Here is a 16602-nt window from a genome sequence, read left to right as displayed (position 1 = left end):
CATGTGTACTGAACTGCCTTGACCTTACTTTGGGGTGCCCATTGCCTTTGGGCCTCCTTGGAGCAAGAGACACTTTTGGAGCTGGCAAGAAGTCTTATGTCCCACTCCATCAACAGTGCTGTTGACCAATAGCTTTAGGATTAAGCAGTCGCATGCAAGGGAACATAGTCTTTAAAAATGAAACAGCCTAAAAGATTGGTGGTTAAGGAAGGACCCTGCAGGCAAGGAATATGAGGCACTGGGGACTTCACAAATCCTGCAGAAGCCTGAAGGTGCTGGCTAAATTAAGTTAAAACTACCTCTGCCAACTTTCACTGGCAGTAGTTGTTTTTTTCTCTGCCTGTTTTAGCACTTCCAAAAAGGAGATGGTGTGATTTAATTGATCCTTTTCTAGTCAAGGTCTTATTTCATTTATAAATAGGCTGATTCTGGTTTTAGGTCATTTGTTTTGTGTCAGCCACCTTTAGATGCTTAACATGACACAGGGCTAGTTCTTTTCAGAGGATTAACCTATTTATATTGTAGAAATTCTGTAGTGTGATGACTACTAACGCTCTTGGAGAATTTAGGGAATAACCAAAGAATGCCTTTTTGTCTGTGCAGGATATCTGAATATTGACACACTCCCTTCTGACAGCTTCCCTGGCAAATACCTGATTTGACTATAAGAAGCTCTTCTAAGAGTATGTTGCCATGTGCCAGAGAGTCACCCACTTCTGGTGGTGCTTACTTCCTACCTCTGAGGTGACACTACCAGCCTAGAAAAAAGGGACTTCCTACTCCCTAAGATGTCAGATTTACAGAAAAACCTGGGCCATTTTGGCCACTTACCACCTTCGGGATATGATACAGGTGGTGATGAAACCATCACCTCTTTGGGCTCCCCTCTTGAAGGTGCATCATTTGGTAAAGCTTTGAACTAGATTAAGAAATGCTTTACACTTGACACTGAGGAATTCTTCAGTGTAAGCCGTGGTGGTGCAGCGGTAGCGTTGTTGCCTCACAGCAAGAGGTTCTCCTGCTCGAGTGCCTTCTGTGTGGAGTCTGCACGTCCTCCCCATGGTCGAGTGGCGTTCGAAAGACATCCGTGAATGGGCATACATTCGCTGAAGGTTGGGCGTCGGGCTGGCAACTCGGCACCATAAAAATCTACTGCCAGTCATTAGCGGACCAGAGTTCCACTGTGGCGACCCCTAACCGGGAAAAGCCGAAAAGACAAACAAACTGAGGAATTCTTCAGTGCTATTAAGAGGTATTTAGAATGCTTGGGGATGGATGAACTGCAACTCCTGTGTTAAAGTCCATTCCTTGGCAAATCCCTTGAACTTGGTTCTCAGCCACTTGCCCTATGAACCCTAGATAGATTCTGGAGAATCCAGAGGAGTTGGTAGTAATGAACTCTAAAAATCCTAGTAGTGGAATACAGTTTGATTTGTTTAGATGCAGCTGTTAGAGGATAGTGCAACTTCACTATACTCCATTGATAAAGAAGGTGAGGCATTGAATAATTTTGGGCATCTCTGTTGTTTTGGTATTATAGACTTTATCAAACTAGGCACCATGGAGCATCATTAGACAGGTAGATGACATGGGGAAACAGATATTCTGGTAAAACTTTGAAATGAGAGAAAGTGGTAATCTAACAGGCTATTTTCAGTTTGGAAAATGTGTTATGATGTGTTGTGTTGAATCCTGTAGTAGGTATAACCACAGGTACTGTATTGTGTATGTATGCTTGGTTAAGGATTCAGCCATTAACCAAGGATGTAAATGAGGCAGTTGCATAATGTCCCTTAAACAAGGAATTGTTTTGATCTCTACAGGAAATACTTAAGATAGAAGAAAAGATTAGTGTTAATAATCTGTGAAAATAATTTACTCCAATAAACTGAAGTGCAGTAGAAATTGACCAAGTAGTGAGTTGCATAACGAAATTCAGTTGTGGTAAAACAAGAACAAGCAGTGGCCCTTCTACCATAAGCAGTCAAAGGCAGGTGGTTCACACAAAGAAGGGTCTTTAAAAAGAAGCAACCTTTCAGAGGAGGCAGTGGTCAGCGCAGGCAGCCTGTTATAGGGAGTGGAGGTAGGTACCCTCTCAGCCAGGAAGAAAATAGTCATTAGTGATTGTGCATGCCCCCCCCCCAACACACACACACACACACACACACACACACACACACACACACACACACACACACACACACACACACACACACACTCCTCTTCATATTCTTAAGGGAAACTCAAAAGAGACTGATTTAACTTTAATTTGGATCATGTGATAAGAAAGTGATGATTGCTGTTGGTTATTAGTTCATACATTTTTCTCCATTTCTGGGAGGCCATCTGTTCTCCTTCACTCAGTTAAAATTAGCTGTGATTGGGTGACATGCCCCTAGAAGAGGTAGATGCCCAGAGCCTGCTCCTCCTATCCAAGTCTGTTGTTCATACGTTGGTGGTCTGTGTTGTAGTCACAGGTACAAGATGTATACCAAAAGATTCAAATACAGTTGCATAATTTTGTCAGCCAATATATGTTCATGTAGGTACAACTGTTTAAATGGATGGCTAGAAGGATTGTTTACCCCCTTGCCTCTGGCAAAGAGGCATTGTGCGTGGGTCAAAAGGAGATATCTGCCATTGAATGTAGGAGCTTAAGTTTTTAAGAAAACTGTGCACAAGTGTTTTACCCACAGAAGAGGCACCATTCCAAATCATCTGTTAATTTTTGAGTACTCGTCTCTTTTCACCTACTTAAGTGGCCCTGCTCAAAGATTATCCAGTAAAAATATCTACTTGCCATTTCTGTTATTTTTCATCATTATTGATACTTTATGCAGTTCAGTTTCAATAGCATACTTAAAAGGTATCTGCTGGATAATGTAATGCTTCTGTTATTTTGTTTGCAGGGAGGCTCTAGGTCTGTTGTGAACATGGAATGGGACAAGATCTGGGCATTTAACAAAAAGGTACTTTTTTTCTAATGCTTTGTCTTTCTTGCTGGTTGTCTTATTAAATGGAAGGAGTTGTTACAAGCTCTTGGTTTGTATGTTACAGGAAATAACTCTGGAGGCTTGAAAATTGCATAATTTCTCACCTGTATAGTTATTTAAGGAAAATGGAATGTTTTCTACATTAAAAACTGAAATCTGATTGTTACTTTTGGCCATTTAAAATCAAAATTTTGCATTTCATTTTCTGCTTCCAAGCTGCGAGCTATCTGCAAGAAGGTAGTATTTTAATGTTTTTCATGCCCTGTAATATGTATAGGAGTTTGCGGTAGATCTATTGTTTATTCATTTTTAAAACACTGAAGCTGAATATTTTTTTCCTGCAACTTTGTGCCATAAGCAGTGCTGTTTTTTTTTTTTTTTAATGTGAGATGCAGCATTTGATTTTAAATGCATTATTCCGTTTCTTATGTGGTTGTAACTGTAGTGTTTTTCTATTAGCAGTTTTCTGTCTGGCATCTGATTTGTGGTAGCCATCCTATAAAATGTGCAACTTGAATATGTTTTTTGAATGTTGGTTAATGGAATAGTGCATCTGTCTCAGTACTCTTAATTTTGGATCCATTTAAGGTGAAACACTTATCAAATCTTTGAGAGTGGGTTAAAAATTAAAATGTTAAATTAAGCTGGCAGTACATTAATTACCGGGCAAGCTAAGAAGTACTGCTTTGGGATGCATTGACTTGCCCTTTGTTTACCTTTGATTGAAACTTTGTTCATGCTACAAAGTTGCCTTTTGATACGAGACCTTTTGGGTAGCCTTTTGTAAGCGCTGCAGAATGACTGTTACTCATGCTTGCAGGTAGCTACATTAATTGCCACTCTTAGATTTGAGATTTGTGCACACCATGATTTGCCATCTTGTTTTATAATTTCTGCCATGTGTTCATCATTCTGTCTGCAGTCCACCCCTTTTTTTGTTTTGTTTTTAATTCCCATATGTGCATGTAATTATTTTAATTATGGCAGTGGAAATCTGGTGGAGTGTGCTAAGAACTAATACATTATGGTATGTAGTGGGTGGAATAATTTTAACTGTAATCTAAGATTACTGTTATGAATTGTGGAATCTGCAGTATCTCATAGCACTTAATGCAGAGGTTACTTTCATTAGAGGTTATTGTGGGCTGCTTGAATGTTGCTGAAGTGTTTAGGGCATCTGTTACACTACTGTCCTTGGAAGGAGGAGTAAGCAGTTGAACCATTTAGGGTACTGGCAACTGACATCTCTGATCGTGAGCATATGTGGTGGATTAAAGCATGTTTTTTGCATATTATCTGTAATACTGATCATGTGATTTTTGTCATTGTGCTCAAGTGTATGTATGTATGTATGGGAGGGTGAATGTTTTCATCTTATATGAGATGGGTGTGCAACATGACAGAAGTAGAAATCCCTCAGGTGCATCCATTCTTAGGATGTTTCCTCATGTCATGTTACTTTGCTAGCTTTTTCATTTAATTTTAGAAGTGGCCATGATATTTTAAGCATTTCTTGTCCTCCTTCCATGTGCTGCATCTCATTTTGCATGCTGCTGTTAGAGGGTACTTGTGGTATTGTTTTTGTCTCACCTTCTTCCCCAGAATGGACATGTTGAGGACTGCACTGGTGTCAATGCCAATACCCCCCCAAAGAAGGAGCCAAGCTCCTGGAATATGTTGACATCTTATCTTAAGTGATTCAGCCAGCTGGAATATGTATTAGGCATGCTATTTTAGGAGGTGCTGCATATTTACTGTAGCTTCCTTGGAGCTTGATAGGTTGACAGATGATTGCAGAGCAGGTGGAGAAATAAGCAAATGGCATTTATAGTGCTTTAATTCTGTTGATAGTTGTAGTGCTGTTTTTGTGCTGGAAAGCTGTAGAACTTGTACTGTCATTTTAGTTTCTTTGTTGACATACTTTTTTTTACATTTAATTATAGTAGGCTTATTAATTGACTTGATGTGATAGCATGGCACCCCAGTCTGAGGTAAAATGTCTATCTTGTGTCCATTGTGTACTGGGATACGCACTGGCTCCCATGTGATCCTGAATTAGAGTAAGCAATTAATTTGGAGAATGAATGAACAATTGACTGTTTTATGTTTGGCTTGCTCTATTTTCTGAAGATTTCCATTGCCTCTTGTGCAGTGTTTATTTATTTATTTTTTTGGGGGGTCATAGCTACTATTTTTGTTTGAGGGTTATTAGTCACTTTTTTAAGCCAAGTCACAATCTGAAAATGGGAAATAGTATGAGTTATTTTTTTGCCCATAGATTTCCATTCTTTAAAATTAAATTTTGTATAAAGAGCTAATATAGCTTTTTTTTTTTTTTTTTGCACAAGTGTTTTAGTTGTATAAATCCATACATATCTACATGTGTATGTTTTTAATGAATGCTTATGCATCAACTCAAAACTAGATTATGGCTTTGTTGGTTTAATCATTTGTGCTCAGTTGCGTGTCTGCTTACGCTGACAATCCATTTATTCTTAAGAAAACAGATAAGATATGCGAGGGGTATAAATACACTTTTAATGCTGGAGGCAAAACTCTCATACAACCAAAGTTAATCCTGTAGCGATTGTCAGTGACACTTGCACCACACCTACTGCACAGAGCAAAGAACCTACACATAAAGCTGCTTATGCTGAGGCTTGTACAGGTAACCTTCCTAAAATACTAAGACCTCCTGAATAGCACAATTAAAAAAGGGTCCCCAGGCATCATGTAAACACTGTTAAAACACCACACACAGCTACACATAGTAGTAATACTGTATCCAGTGCCTCCACTGCTAAGCTCGTAAGGCTAACCAGATCACAGCCAAGTTTCCTGTTCATTGGTGATTTTATAGTGAGGCACATCGATGTCCCTTCACCAGACTGAGTAATGAGAGAGTCGCTGTTTGCTGCCTTTCCAGGGGCTAGGATCCGTCACGTCTCACAGGCACTCAGGTTATTGAACCACAGGTATGAATATGACTGTCATATTCCACGAGGGTGTTAATGACCTGAGACTTGCCTCCCTTCACTATATGCAGCGAGGCATGGTCGAGCTTGCTGATGTGTTTCAGGTAGATATGAACCTAACATTAAGCAGCATACTACCTTCTCCAAGGATGATGCTGCATTACCAACAGAAAATGATTGATTTTAATAACTGGCTTAGCTTCTGATGTTAATTAAATCCAAGGGGGTGCAATATTTGATGGCCTGGGAGGACATGTCTGACAAGCTATGCTGCTTTGCCAGGGATGGTCTGCACTTGTCCCTTCTAGGCTTTCGGATGTTGGCAAAGACCTTTTCCATCCTCATACTGCCTTTTGTAGGCATGCCAAACTGATAAACCCCTTGACTTAACTGAACCCACAAAGGAATATCAAAAGATGGTAGTGCTCAGTGCTAGAAGTCTTAAGAAACTCCACTCCCTACCCGTCCCTCGAGAATGTAGACATCTGTATAGTAAGAGAGACATGGTTTAAAGTCGCAGAGAGTACCCCGGCAATGTAAGGTTATAAGCCCTTTCACACATTTAGACCAACTATTGCATAGGAGGGAACTAAAGGTGGTGGAGTCCTGGTCTATATTAAAAGCAACCTCACAGCCAGATTAGTTGGTGGTATGACCCACTGGAGCTAATGCATGTGCAACTCACCATAAACAGAGTCCTGTACCATATTTTTGCAACCTGTAGGTCCCCCCTCCATGTCCCAGGAAACTCATACTAACTATTTTGGTGCTAGAGTCTGTCACCGTTCTATATGATCCGCATGGAGACCCTCAACTACCTCTTTATAGACTGGGAATCCTACACCACTTTTAATGCACAAGCCCAGCAATTCCTAAACTTTAATACCAACATCCTGGAACAGTTGGATCGTTCTTCTACCAGGGGTACAAACATCCTTGACCTTATACTCACGAACATGGAGGAGCAATGTTCTTCACTCAATGTAATGCCCTTGCTGATCAGATCTGACTGTAAGGCAGTATTGATTGAAATAAAAATTAATTCCGGGGACCTAACAAAACCAAAAACCTTTAGGGACTATTCTGAGGCTAACCTCTCTCTAAGTGATACCTTGGCTAAATTCCAGGCACCCCGAAACCCAGTAAACACTATTGCATATGCTGAGCTATTTCCAAAATTCCTGTACAGTGATATCGATAGCTGTATAGAGACAAGCTGAGCCCACTCAATAAGGCAAACTCAAAAGACAAGCCACGCTGGTGCAATCACAATATCAAATGGTTGTACAACAGAAGAAAACAAAATCTTGGCCAAGCGTAGGATGAACAAAGCCCAACATACTAAAAAGCCCCCTGACCAATATAAATAGGCAGCTAAGAGGGTTAATTAAGACTCTAAAGCCTAAATTTGAAGTAAACATAGCTTCTCAGGCAAAGAACAACCACAAAACTTTTTACAGCTATGTCTGTAACCTCAAGGGAAATGTGCAACAATTTGCAGAACTTGCTGTAAACTGCATCACCCACATTAAACCAGAAACCATTGCCAACCTTTTAGCTGAAAGGTTCAGCTCAAATTTCTCTCCTCGCTTCCCCCCGATAGTCCATAGGAAACATCACACCACAAACGGGTCTTCAATGCACTTTTCAAGGCCAAAAACACTGTATGGATGGGCCCCAATAACATCCTTGGATGCTTGCTAAATAGCCCAAAACATGACTTCTCTGGTCCACTTGAGTCACTTTTCATCTGGAGCCTACAGTAATATTTTGTGCCCAGGGAATGGAAGATGGTCACAGTCATTCCCCTGCACAAAGAAGGTATAACCACAGATCCAGGAAATTACATGCTCATAAGTCTGACCAACCTCATATACAAAGCCATAGAAAGAATCGTCATGGCTATGATAAATGAGGACATAGGTAACCTGCAAATGCTGGACCCATCACAGTTTGGCTTTGTTAAAGGAAGGTTATGCCTCTTAAATCTGGTGGACTTGTGTGAGAGGGTCACCAGAGCAGTAAATGAGGACAAGACTGTGCACACAGCTTACCATGACCTGGCCAAGGCTTTTGATACAGTACTCCACAAAGGCGTTATAGAAAAAAAATTGCTAAATTAGGTATAAACTCTCTTATCACCTGCTGGAGAGCCAAGCTGGCTCACCGATAGGAGCCAAGAGGTCAAATAAGTGAGGTAATCTTCACAGAGTGGACAGTCACTAGTGAAGTCCCCCAGGGCTCTATACATACCTCAGGGGTGTATTATTGATGTATGTAATTAACCGGAATGGTTGATTTCCCAGAGGGTAACAAGTATGCATTTCTTAGCATTGATTTTTAAGACAATGGCTTTGGCACCATTTGTTAGTCAGAGATAAGCCTTCTTGAAGAATGCTAGTGTATGCTCTGCAAGAGAGTAAGTGATAACCCCTAGATGACTATCTGTAAACTTAGTCAGCCATATAAACCATCAGTGTTTGCTTCCACTAGAGAAATGGATGACAAAAAGGAGCAGGGCCAGTACAGAGTACACCCATGTCCATTATGGATAGAGGTAGCTTATAAATGCCTGTCCCTCAGTGTCCTATTTGGATACTGGACATCTTTACTTTTTTGGGAAAACTTGGCTAGGTTTAGAAAAGGCACTCTGGTCATTAACCTATAAACAATCTAGTGTTAATTCTTAACAATCACTGACTGTCTTTGTGGAGTTACCATGTTCGCTCCCTGTCTAAGAGTTTGAATTTTCTTCACATACTCTGCTTTCTTTACACCTCCCACAGATAGCCAGCCATACAGATGCATGTAAGTTCGTATATTATCTGTTGTGGCATGAAAATTAGATCGGTATTATGAATCAGCATGTATATCAGAAGTACGAGTCTTTAGAATTATAAGCAGCTTCAGCAAACCTTAGGCTGTTTTATGTTGCTACACCCAGTAGTGCCACAGGCTTTGCTATTTTAGTGGTTCTCTGAATGGCAGAATTATAACTTTGGTTGTGTGACCAGGAAGGTTCTGTATCACATTACCTCTTTTCTGTAATCTGTAGTGTTATATTTTACAATTGTTTGTAAATAACTTGTAAGGATGCATAGTGATCTGAAGTGTTAAAATAGTTGGATGTCCTTCGTGTTTCACTGTTGCAGTCATCACACTTGGGTTATCTGCCTGCAGGTAGCCCTCAGTTGGCCCGAATACCAGAGTCTTGGGATTTGTATGTCTTTTGCTGTCGCCGCTTCCATGACGTTGGGTCGTTAGGGGTATAAAACATGCAGCCGACACCATTACATCAGCTTTTCTTGCCGCGCTGGAGCCCGAAGCAGAAGCAGTTTGCAAGTGCCGGTCGGCCGCTACCTGAAATTTCAAACCTGAAGTCTTCTAAAGCGAAGTACCCCATTGGAGACTTTTTTTTTTCTTCTTGCTCTAACTGATGTCAGAAAAAGTTGCCTTGCCTGTGGAAAGCAAATACCTCACAGAGATTTTCATTCTTACTGTGTCACCTGTTTAGACCCAGACCACAAAGTTCCTTGCTGTCGGTTTTGTGCCCTGTTTAACGCCCAAACTATTCGTCGTTGGCCTATCTTTGTTGCTAAATTCTTTCGCTCTCGTTCTCTGTATTCTGAAATGGCTTTGGTAAGCCATCCGGCTACCAGTCTTCCGAAAAAAACATAAGGATAAAGACAGAGACAGACCGCAGAGGTCCAAAACTGCCAACGAAGCTTCCATTAAGGTAGTAGTCAGTCCACCAGTACTCGGGCACTTTCACAGCCCCTGATACCCGCTTCTACAGATATGCAGGCCTCTGCTGAGGACCCATTCGGAGTCCGGTATGCCGCGAGGTGCTTCTTTGATTGTGGAACCTGCGGATATGTCTACCTTGGGTGGGTCCGGAGATGCTGTGCAGGCACCAGCTTCTGAGGGTGTATTCCGACCTTCCGATGTTCGTATTAAGCTGACTACTTTGTTTCAGACTAAAACAACAGAGTTTCTCAAGCCCAGAGTTCGCACTACACCTAGAAAACCAATGACTAAAGCGCATGCTCAAGCTCCCATGCCACAGAAACAAATGCTTAGAATGGAGGAAGACCTTATAACTCTAATTAGGGGAAGCCAGCCTTCCCCCTCTAAAAGACAAATAATTAATTTCCCTTCTGATTCAACAGACCATGAGTCCGATGACTCTGATCCCTCTGATTACCAGGACATACCCTTATCTACTTATGAGGATTCAGATGCAGAGGATTCCATTCCCTCTGCCTCCCCTCCAGAGGACTTTTCTTTTGATGAAACCTTGCATACCTTAAGAGAGCATTTCCGCTGGCAATGTCAGGAGTACCCACAGTCCAAAAAGATACTCAGGGAATTTTTAGACTTGCCTCAGCACAGGCCTCTAGCAATACCACGTCCTGGATATTGTAGATGATGTTTTCATGGAATCCAGTCTTACTCCTGATACTTTACCACCAGCTCCTAGAAAGCCTGACTCAGGGTACCTGACTCTCACAAATTTCTCTCTAAAAATCCCGCTGCGGATCCAGAGACCATTTTCCAGGGACCTAAAGGTATTAAGGCTACTACAGCCAAAAATCCTACCCCTTCGGACAGGGATTCGAGGGCTTTGGACAGATGGGGCAAGAAGGTATATACCTCTGCAACTCTTGCCATCGGGGCTTTAAATTGCCAGTTTCACATGTTGAAGTACCAGCAGCATATTATGAACTAATTATGAACTAATTAAACAAAAAATGTTGTTGCGTCCAGATTTTGCAGAAAATAAAGATTTACAAGAGTTAATGCATTCTGCAAACTAAGTCAGTAAACAAACTTTGCAGTGTGGTTTTGATGTCTTAGAAGCATCTTGCAGGGCTGCTGTCACTGGGTCTGTACTGAGAACGCATGCCTGGCTGAAGGAACAAATCTTGCCAGACCATGTCAACCAAAATTACTAGGTGCTCCGTTAAACCAGGAATGTTTATTTGGCACAAAAGCAGAAGAGGTTCTTAAAAAGATGGAGGAAAAAGCTAAATCTATGCAAACTGATTTCTTACAGGTACAGCCACCTAGATTCAGTAGGCATTGGCCTTCAAAAAAAACTGGTCCTTTCCAGTCCCTACTAGGTCTCCTCAGCCCAAACCCAGGGGCAGCAGACCACCAAGGTTACAGTCTCAGGGTACACAGAGATCTAAACAATGGAGTGCTCCCCCCTTAAAAACAGGGAGTGGTAAGCCACCCCCTTATGGAAAGAATTCACAATGACTTGTCTTATCATCCTTCCCAGCCATGCCCAAGTACTTGCACCCCTAGGAGGAAAACTCGCTCTGCATGCAAAAAACTGGATGTCCATTACCAAGGACCGATGAGTCCTAAACATTGTATCCCAGGGATACAGATTCTACTTCCACTCACTGCCAACACCAAACGGGTTGCCAGACCTTCCTCCAAACCAGTGGGCAGAGGCTCAAAAGCAAGTACTTTCTCTTCTCAGTATCAGGGTTATTCAACCTGTTCCAATAGAGCAAAGAGGGCAGGGTTTCTACTCCAGACTGTTCCTGGTGCCCAGAAAAGAGGGCTCTTGGCGCCCTATCCTGGACCAGTCCATTCGCAATACCTTCCTGGTGGGCCCAAAATTCAAAATGCTTACACTACAACAGCTGCATCCTATGCTAGCCAAGGACTCCTGGCTAGTCACCCTAGACCTAAAAGAAGCTTATCTGCACATCCCCATAAGGGAATCTTGCATGAAATATTTACGTTTCAGGGCAGGCTGTATGCACCATCAGTTCTCTGCACTTCCCTTTGTGAATACCATGGGCACAGTAGATAAGCCAAAGTGCCTGGCTCCAGCCATTGCATACTGCAGGCAGAGAAGAATTCAAATTTATCCATACTTGGATGATTGCCTGATTCAGGTGGACAGTCCGGTATTGATGCTTCAGCACCTGGCATTTGTAAAGAGACTTCTAACTTCTCTGGGGTACACTATCAACGAAAATAAATCACATCTGGTGCCCGGCTAAAGGATTGTATTCTTGGGAGCAAGCTTGAACACAACTTCCCAGATGACATTCCTTACGCGAGAAAAGCAGGTTTATTTGACAAACTACTTCAAACTAATGGTCACCAGAACCCAGCTATCTGAAAGAAAAGTACTGCAAGCCCTAGGGTTCATGGCCTCATGCATTCTACTAATTCTATATGCAAGACTGCATATGAGGAAACTCCAGTGGTACTTAAAAAGTCTCTGGTGCCAACATTCTCAGGACCTGGAAACAATTATTCCCATCATCCCTTGTCTAAGGGCAGAGTTCCTTTGGTGGGCAGAGGCTTGCAACCACAGCAAGGGACTCCCTTTCATTCAACCCCTCGCCGCACAAACTCTGACAACAGACGCATCAGACTATGCATGGGGGGCTCACATGGCTGGCAAATGCATTCAGGGCAAATGGAGCCCAGGAAATTCACCTACATATCAGTCAAAACAAATGTTAGCTGTACAGAATGCTCGGACAGCCTTCAAATACCTTATCCTTCATGGACAACTCTTGATCAAGACAGATAACACCACAGTTATGTGGTACATAAACAAGCAGGGGGGAACTAATTCCTACTCACTCTGCAGGTTAGCCATGGCCCTGTGGAACACACCCTTGAGCAACCAAGTGCACCTGCAAACTCAGTTCCTGCCAGGCAAACAAAATTCGCTGGCAGATGACTTGAGCAGAAATCTACTGGACCCACACGAGTGGAAACTGGAACCCAACTTATTCAAACTTCTAACCCACAGGTGAGGGATACCAGAGGTGGGCCTTTTTGCCTCCCCCCAAAACCATCAATTGAGCAAATTTTGCACCAGAAATCCCCACAGCTAAGCCTGGAAAGTGGATGCCCTATCTTTTACATGAGAAATCCTCTCAATTTATGCCTCTCCTCCTCCTCTCAAAAGTACTGCTCAACATCAAACAGGACAAACCAAGGACAATCCTTATTGCACTGGACTACCCCTGCCAGCACTGGTACCCACTCCTACGCAGTCTGGCAGCAGTGCCACCCTGGCACCTACATCAGACCCCCTTCCTGCTGTCCCAGCAGGAGGGACAGATTTTGCATCCTCAGCTGCAAACCCTGAACCTTGCAGCCTGGTTTATTCCCTGAATACACCACCAGCAACCCTCAGCAAACAGGTGCTGGACGTCATCCTTGAGGCCAGAAGGCCTAGTACTAGGAAATCCTATTCAGAAAAATGGAAAAGATACTGTTCTTGGAGCCGGTCTCAAGGAAAGGACACAGCCGTGCCCACCTTACCTCAAATCCTAGATTACCTAGCAGAGCTGCTCCACAAAGGCCTATCCTTCTCTTCTATTAAGATTCATGCCCCTGCCATCTCAGCTCATTATAATACTGAGCCACCTCTCTTTTCTCACCCTCTGGTCAAACAGTTCCTGAGAGGAGCTAACAATTTAAGACCCCCAAGGAGAGCTCCCAAGCCTGTCTGGGACCTTAACTTTGTACTAGAGAAGTTCATGCTTCCCCCTTTTGAGCCTGCTGCTGCAGCACAGTTAAAATTCCTCTCTTGGAAAACAGCCTTACTTCTAGCCATCACTTCAGCGAGAAGAGTGTCTAAGTTACAGGCACCAGTGGCTGTGGAACCCTTCATTATTTTCCATGTTGACAGGGTTTCCCTCAGGACTAAGCCATCTTTTATGCCCAGAGTGGTATCCAGTGTGGCTCTAAACCAATCCATCCATTTACCAACCTTTTTCCCTAATCCTCAGAATAAAGGGGAAAGGATCCTGCACTCTTTGGATGTACACAGACAACTCGGGTTCTACCTTGACAGGACTAAGCCTTTCAGAAAATCTGAGCAGCTGCTAGTCAGCTTTGCTACAGGGGCAGAAGGTAAGCCATTTCAAAGCAAACCATTTCCAAATGGATATCACACTGCATCCATTTCTGCTACAAGCACCATGGAAAACCCCCACAGGGGATCAGAGCTCATTCCACTAGGGCTACCTCAACCTCTACAGCAATTCTCAGGGGACTCTACCCAGGGACATTCTGGAAGCTGCAACCTGGAGTTCTGTACACACCTTCACCAAGCATTACCACTTACCTGTCTTTTCTAAATCTAGAGCTGGATTTACCACGGCAGTCTTACAAGGCCTGCTTGCCAGCCCTACTATTACTTGACTGCCTCCACCCTTCCTCAGCTTTGAGAATCAACTCAAGTGTGATGACTGCAACAGTGAAACACGAAGAACATAGTACAGTTGTGTACACTTACCATAAATGTAGATGTTCAAGTGTATTCACTGTTGCAGTCCTGGTTACCCTCCCTCCTGCCCCGACTCTTCTATTCTTTCTACCTATCCTCTTTTTGGCCATATCTTATGGCTATGGTATTTACTTTTTACTGGAGGTATTCCACACCATGTAATAGCTTCCTATTTTGGGGGCTCCTGACATCTGGGGCAAGAAAAACTGATGTAATGGCATCTGCTGCATGTTTTATACCCCTGACGACCTGGCGTCATGTTAGAGGTGACAGCATCTGACGCAGAAATCCCAAGACTCTAGTATTCGCGCCGACTGAGGGCTACCTACAGGCAGTTAACCCAAGTGTGATGACTGCAACAGTGAATACACTCGAACATCTACATTTGTGGTAAGTGTACACAACTGTACTTTCTTTGCTTTTTAAGTGAGAATGGACTTTTCATTGACTTTTTACTGTGTAAGTAGCCAATGTGAAGATATTTTTTGAGTACATTGAGCACTGCTGTTAATGCGCATTTCTCAGACAAGGGGAAGTGAGTCCGTGGGCGTTTATATGGAACTCTGCGGAGGTATATAACTAGAAACATGATTCTGGAGTTGTTGTTGTTACCACATAGTGGTGGACAAAAACAGGCTGTATTCTTCCCATTTTCTCAGTTGTGACTTCTGGCTATTTCTTTTTGTATTTTGCTGCTGAGGTTTCTAATCCAAGTAATGCAATTTTATTTGCTTTCCAGGTCATCGACCCTGTAGCTCCTCGCTTCACAGCCTTGCTGCAGGATGAAGCTGTTGTAGTTAATGTTCCTGAAGCACAAGAGGAAGAAAAGCATGTGGCAAAGCATCCCAAGGTAAAAGTCATGCTCATCCTTATAGGTATATTCACATGTCTGGAAAAAACAGACTCATTTAAAAAGATTGTGGACTCAGCATTTGACTTTTTAAATTAACTTTTAACAAATCTGCCACATACTTCAAAGTTGTTGGTTGTTTAGTCAGTTAAATTCACAAACATCACTGCATATGCATGAAACGATCTTGTGTAACATCATTAGGGGGAGCATTTGCTGTAAGCCTGGTATGACAGTTTACCTGCCTTGCTGTAGTGGTATTTTTGCATCTTTTTGAGAAGATCTTACTATCTAATTTTACATACAGATGTGGATTTAACACTTTCGCTTAACTTAATAGTAAGTTTTCTTCTCAGTGAACCCTTGTTGGACTTTAGCATCGATTGCCTGTGATATTGCCTTCTTGCCTTGCAGTTTAAAGACAGTTTTCTGAGCATAACTGACATTGAATTACAATAATGTTATGGTTGTATTTCTTTTAAGATTCGTTCATGACACCAGATTGTATGACATCTCTTTGGTCATCTATGTCTCATGGGTGTGGGTGTGTGGCGTAGCATATCAGTGTGGTTGACAAAATGTTCTTCGTGTTTCACTGTTGCAGTCATTACATTTGGGTAATCTGCGGGCAGGCTGCCCTCAGTCGGCCTGATTAACAAAGTCTTGGGTCCTGTGTCGGTTGCTGTCCCTTCTTCCATGACGTCAGGTCGTCAGGGGTATAAAACATGCAGCCGATGCCATTTTCATCAGTCTTTCTTGCTGTGCGGTGCCCGAAGCAGAAGCAGTTCGCAAATGCCGGTCTGCCGACTCTTGAAATTTTTGTTTTCGAATTTCAGAACCAAAGTCTTCAACCTAAAGCTAAGTACCCTGTTGGGGAAACTTTCTTGCTCCTTACCGATGTCAGTAAAAGTTAATAATTGTATTACTTGTGGGAAGCAAATACCTCATAAGGATTTTCATTTGTACTGTATTCCTTGCCTAGGCCCTAACCACAGCGTGCCTTGCTGTCGGTTTTGTGCTAAATTTAACCAACGCACTAAGCGTCTGTATATTTTTGCATCTAAATATTTTGGCTCAAGATTTAACTATCCTGAAATGTCATTGGTTAGCAATCCGACTACTGCAATTCACAAAAAACGTAAAGAAAAAGACAGAGACAGACCGTCGAGATCCAAAACCGATGACGAAGCTTCTCCTAAGCCAGTCGCCGGTACTCAGTGAGGCGCTTTCGCAGCCCCTGATACCTGCTACTTTTCATTCGCAGGCCTCTACTGAGACCCATTCGGAGTCCGGTATGCCGTGTGATAAGTATTGAACCCGCGGATGTCTATACCTTAGATGTGTCTGGAGCCGCTGAGCAGACACCGGCTTCTGAGGGTGTTTTCAAGCCTAAAGATTTGTATATTAAACTGAAGCCATCTTCAAAACCAAGGCCAAAACCAGCTTATATGTCTAAAAAAACGATGCTTGGACCACATGCACAGGCCCCTATGCCCAAAAACAAAT

At 42.5% G+C, this 16602-nt stretch overlaps 1 protein-coding gene across 13 annotated transcripts in view; it reads left to right on the top strand.

The window, feature by feature from the left end:
- The window catches only part of EPRS1 (glutamyl-prolyl-tRNA synthetase 1), a 1752234-nt gene that overhangs the window by 697559 nt on the left and 1038073 nt on the right, over positions 1-16602 (top strand). For 9 of the 13 annotated variants that reach the window (XM_044061548.1, XM_044061590.1, XM_044061569.1 and 6 more), the window contains 3 exons: positions 2910-2969; positions 3210-3230; positions 14986-15096. In XM_044061548.1, the coding sequence (XP_043917483.1) occupies positions 2910-2969; positions 3210-3230; positions 14986-15096 (192 nt within the window). The remainder of the gene's footprint in view (positions 1-2909; positions 2970-3209; positions 3231-14985; positions 15097-16602) is intronic. The other 4 variants (XM_044061601.1, XM_044061611.1, XM_044061620.1 and 1 more) reach the window with 1 other exon arrangement.

The sequence above is a fragment of the Protopterus annectens genome, chromosome 1.part0, assembly GCF_019279795.1.
Source record: "Protopterus annectens isolate FY-2018-M chromosome 1.part0, PAN1.0, whole genome shotgun sequence".
In the NCBI taxonomy this organism is placed as follows: Eukaryota; Metazoa; Chordata; order Ceratodontiformes; family Protopteridae; genus Protopterus; species Protopterus annectens.
Note: the sequence above shows the minus strand (reverse complement) of the source record. Positions and strands in the feature narration are given on the sequence as shown.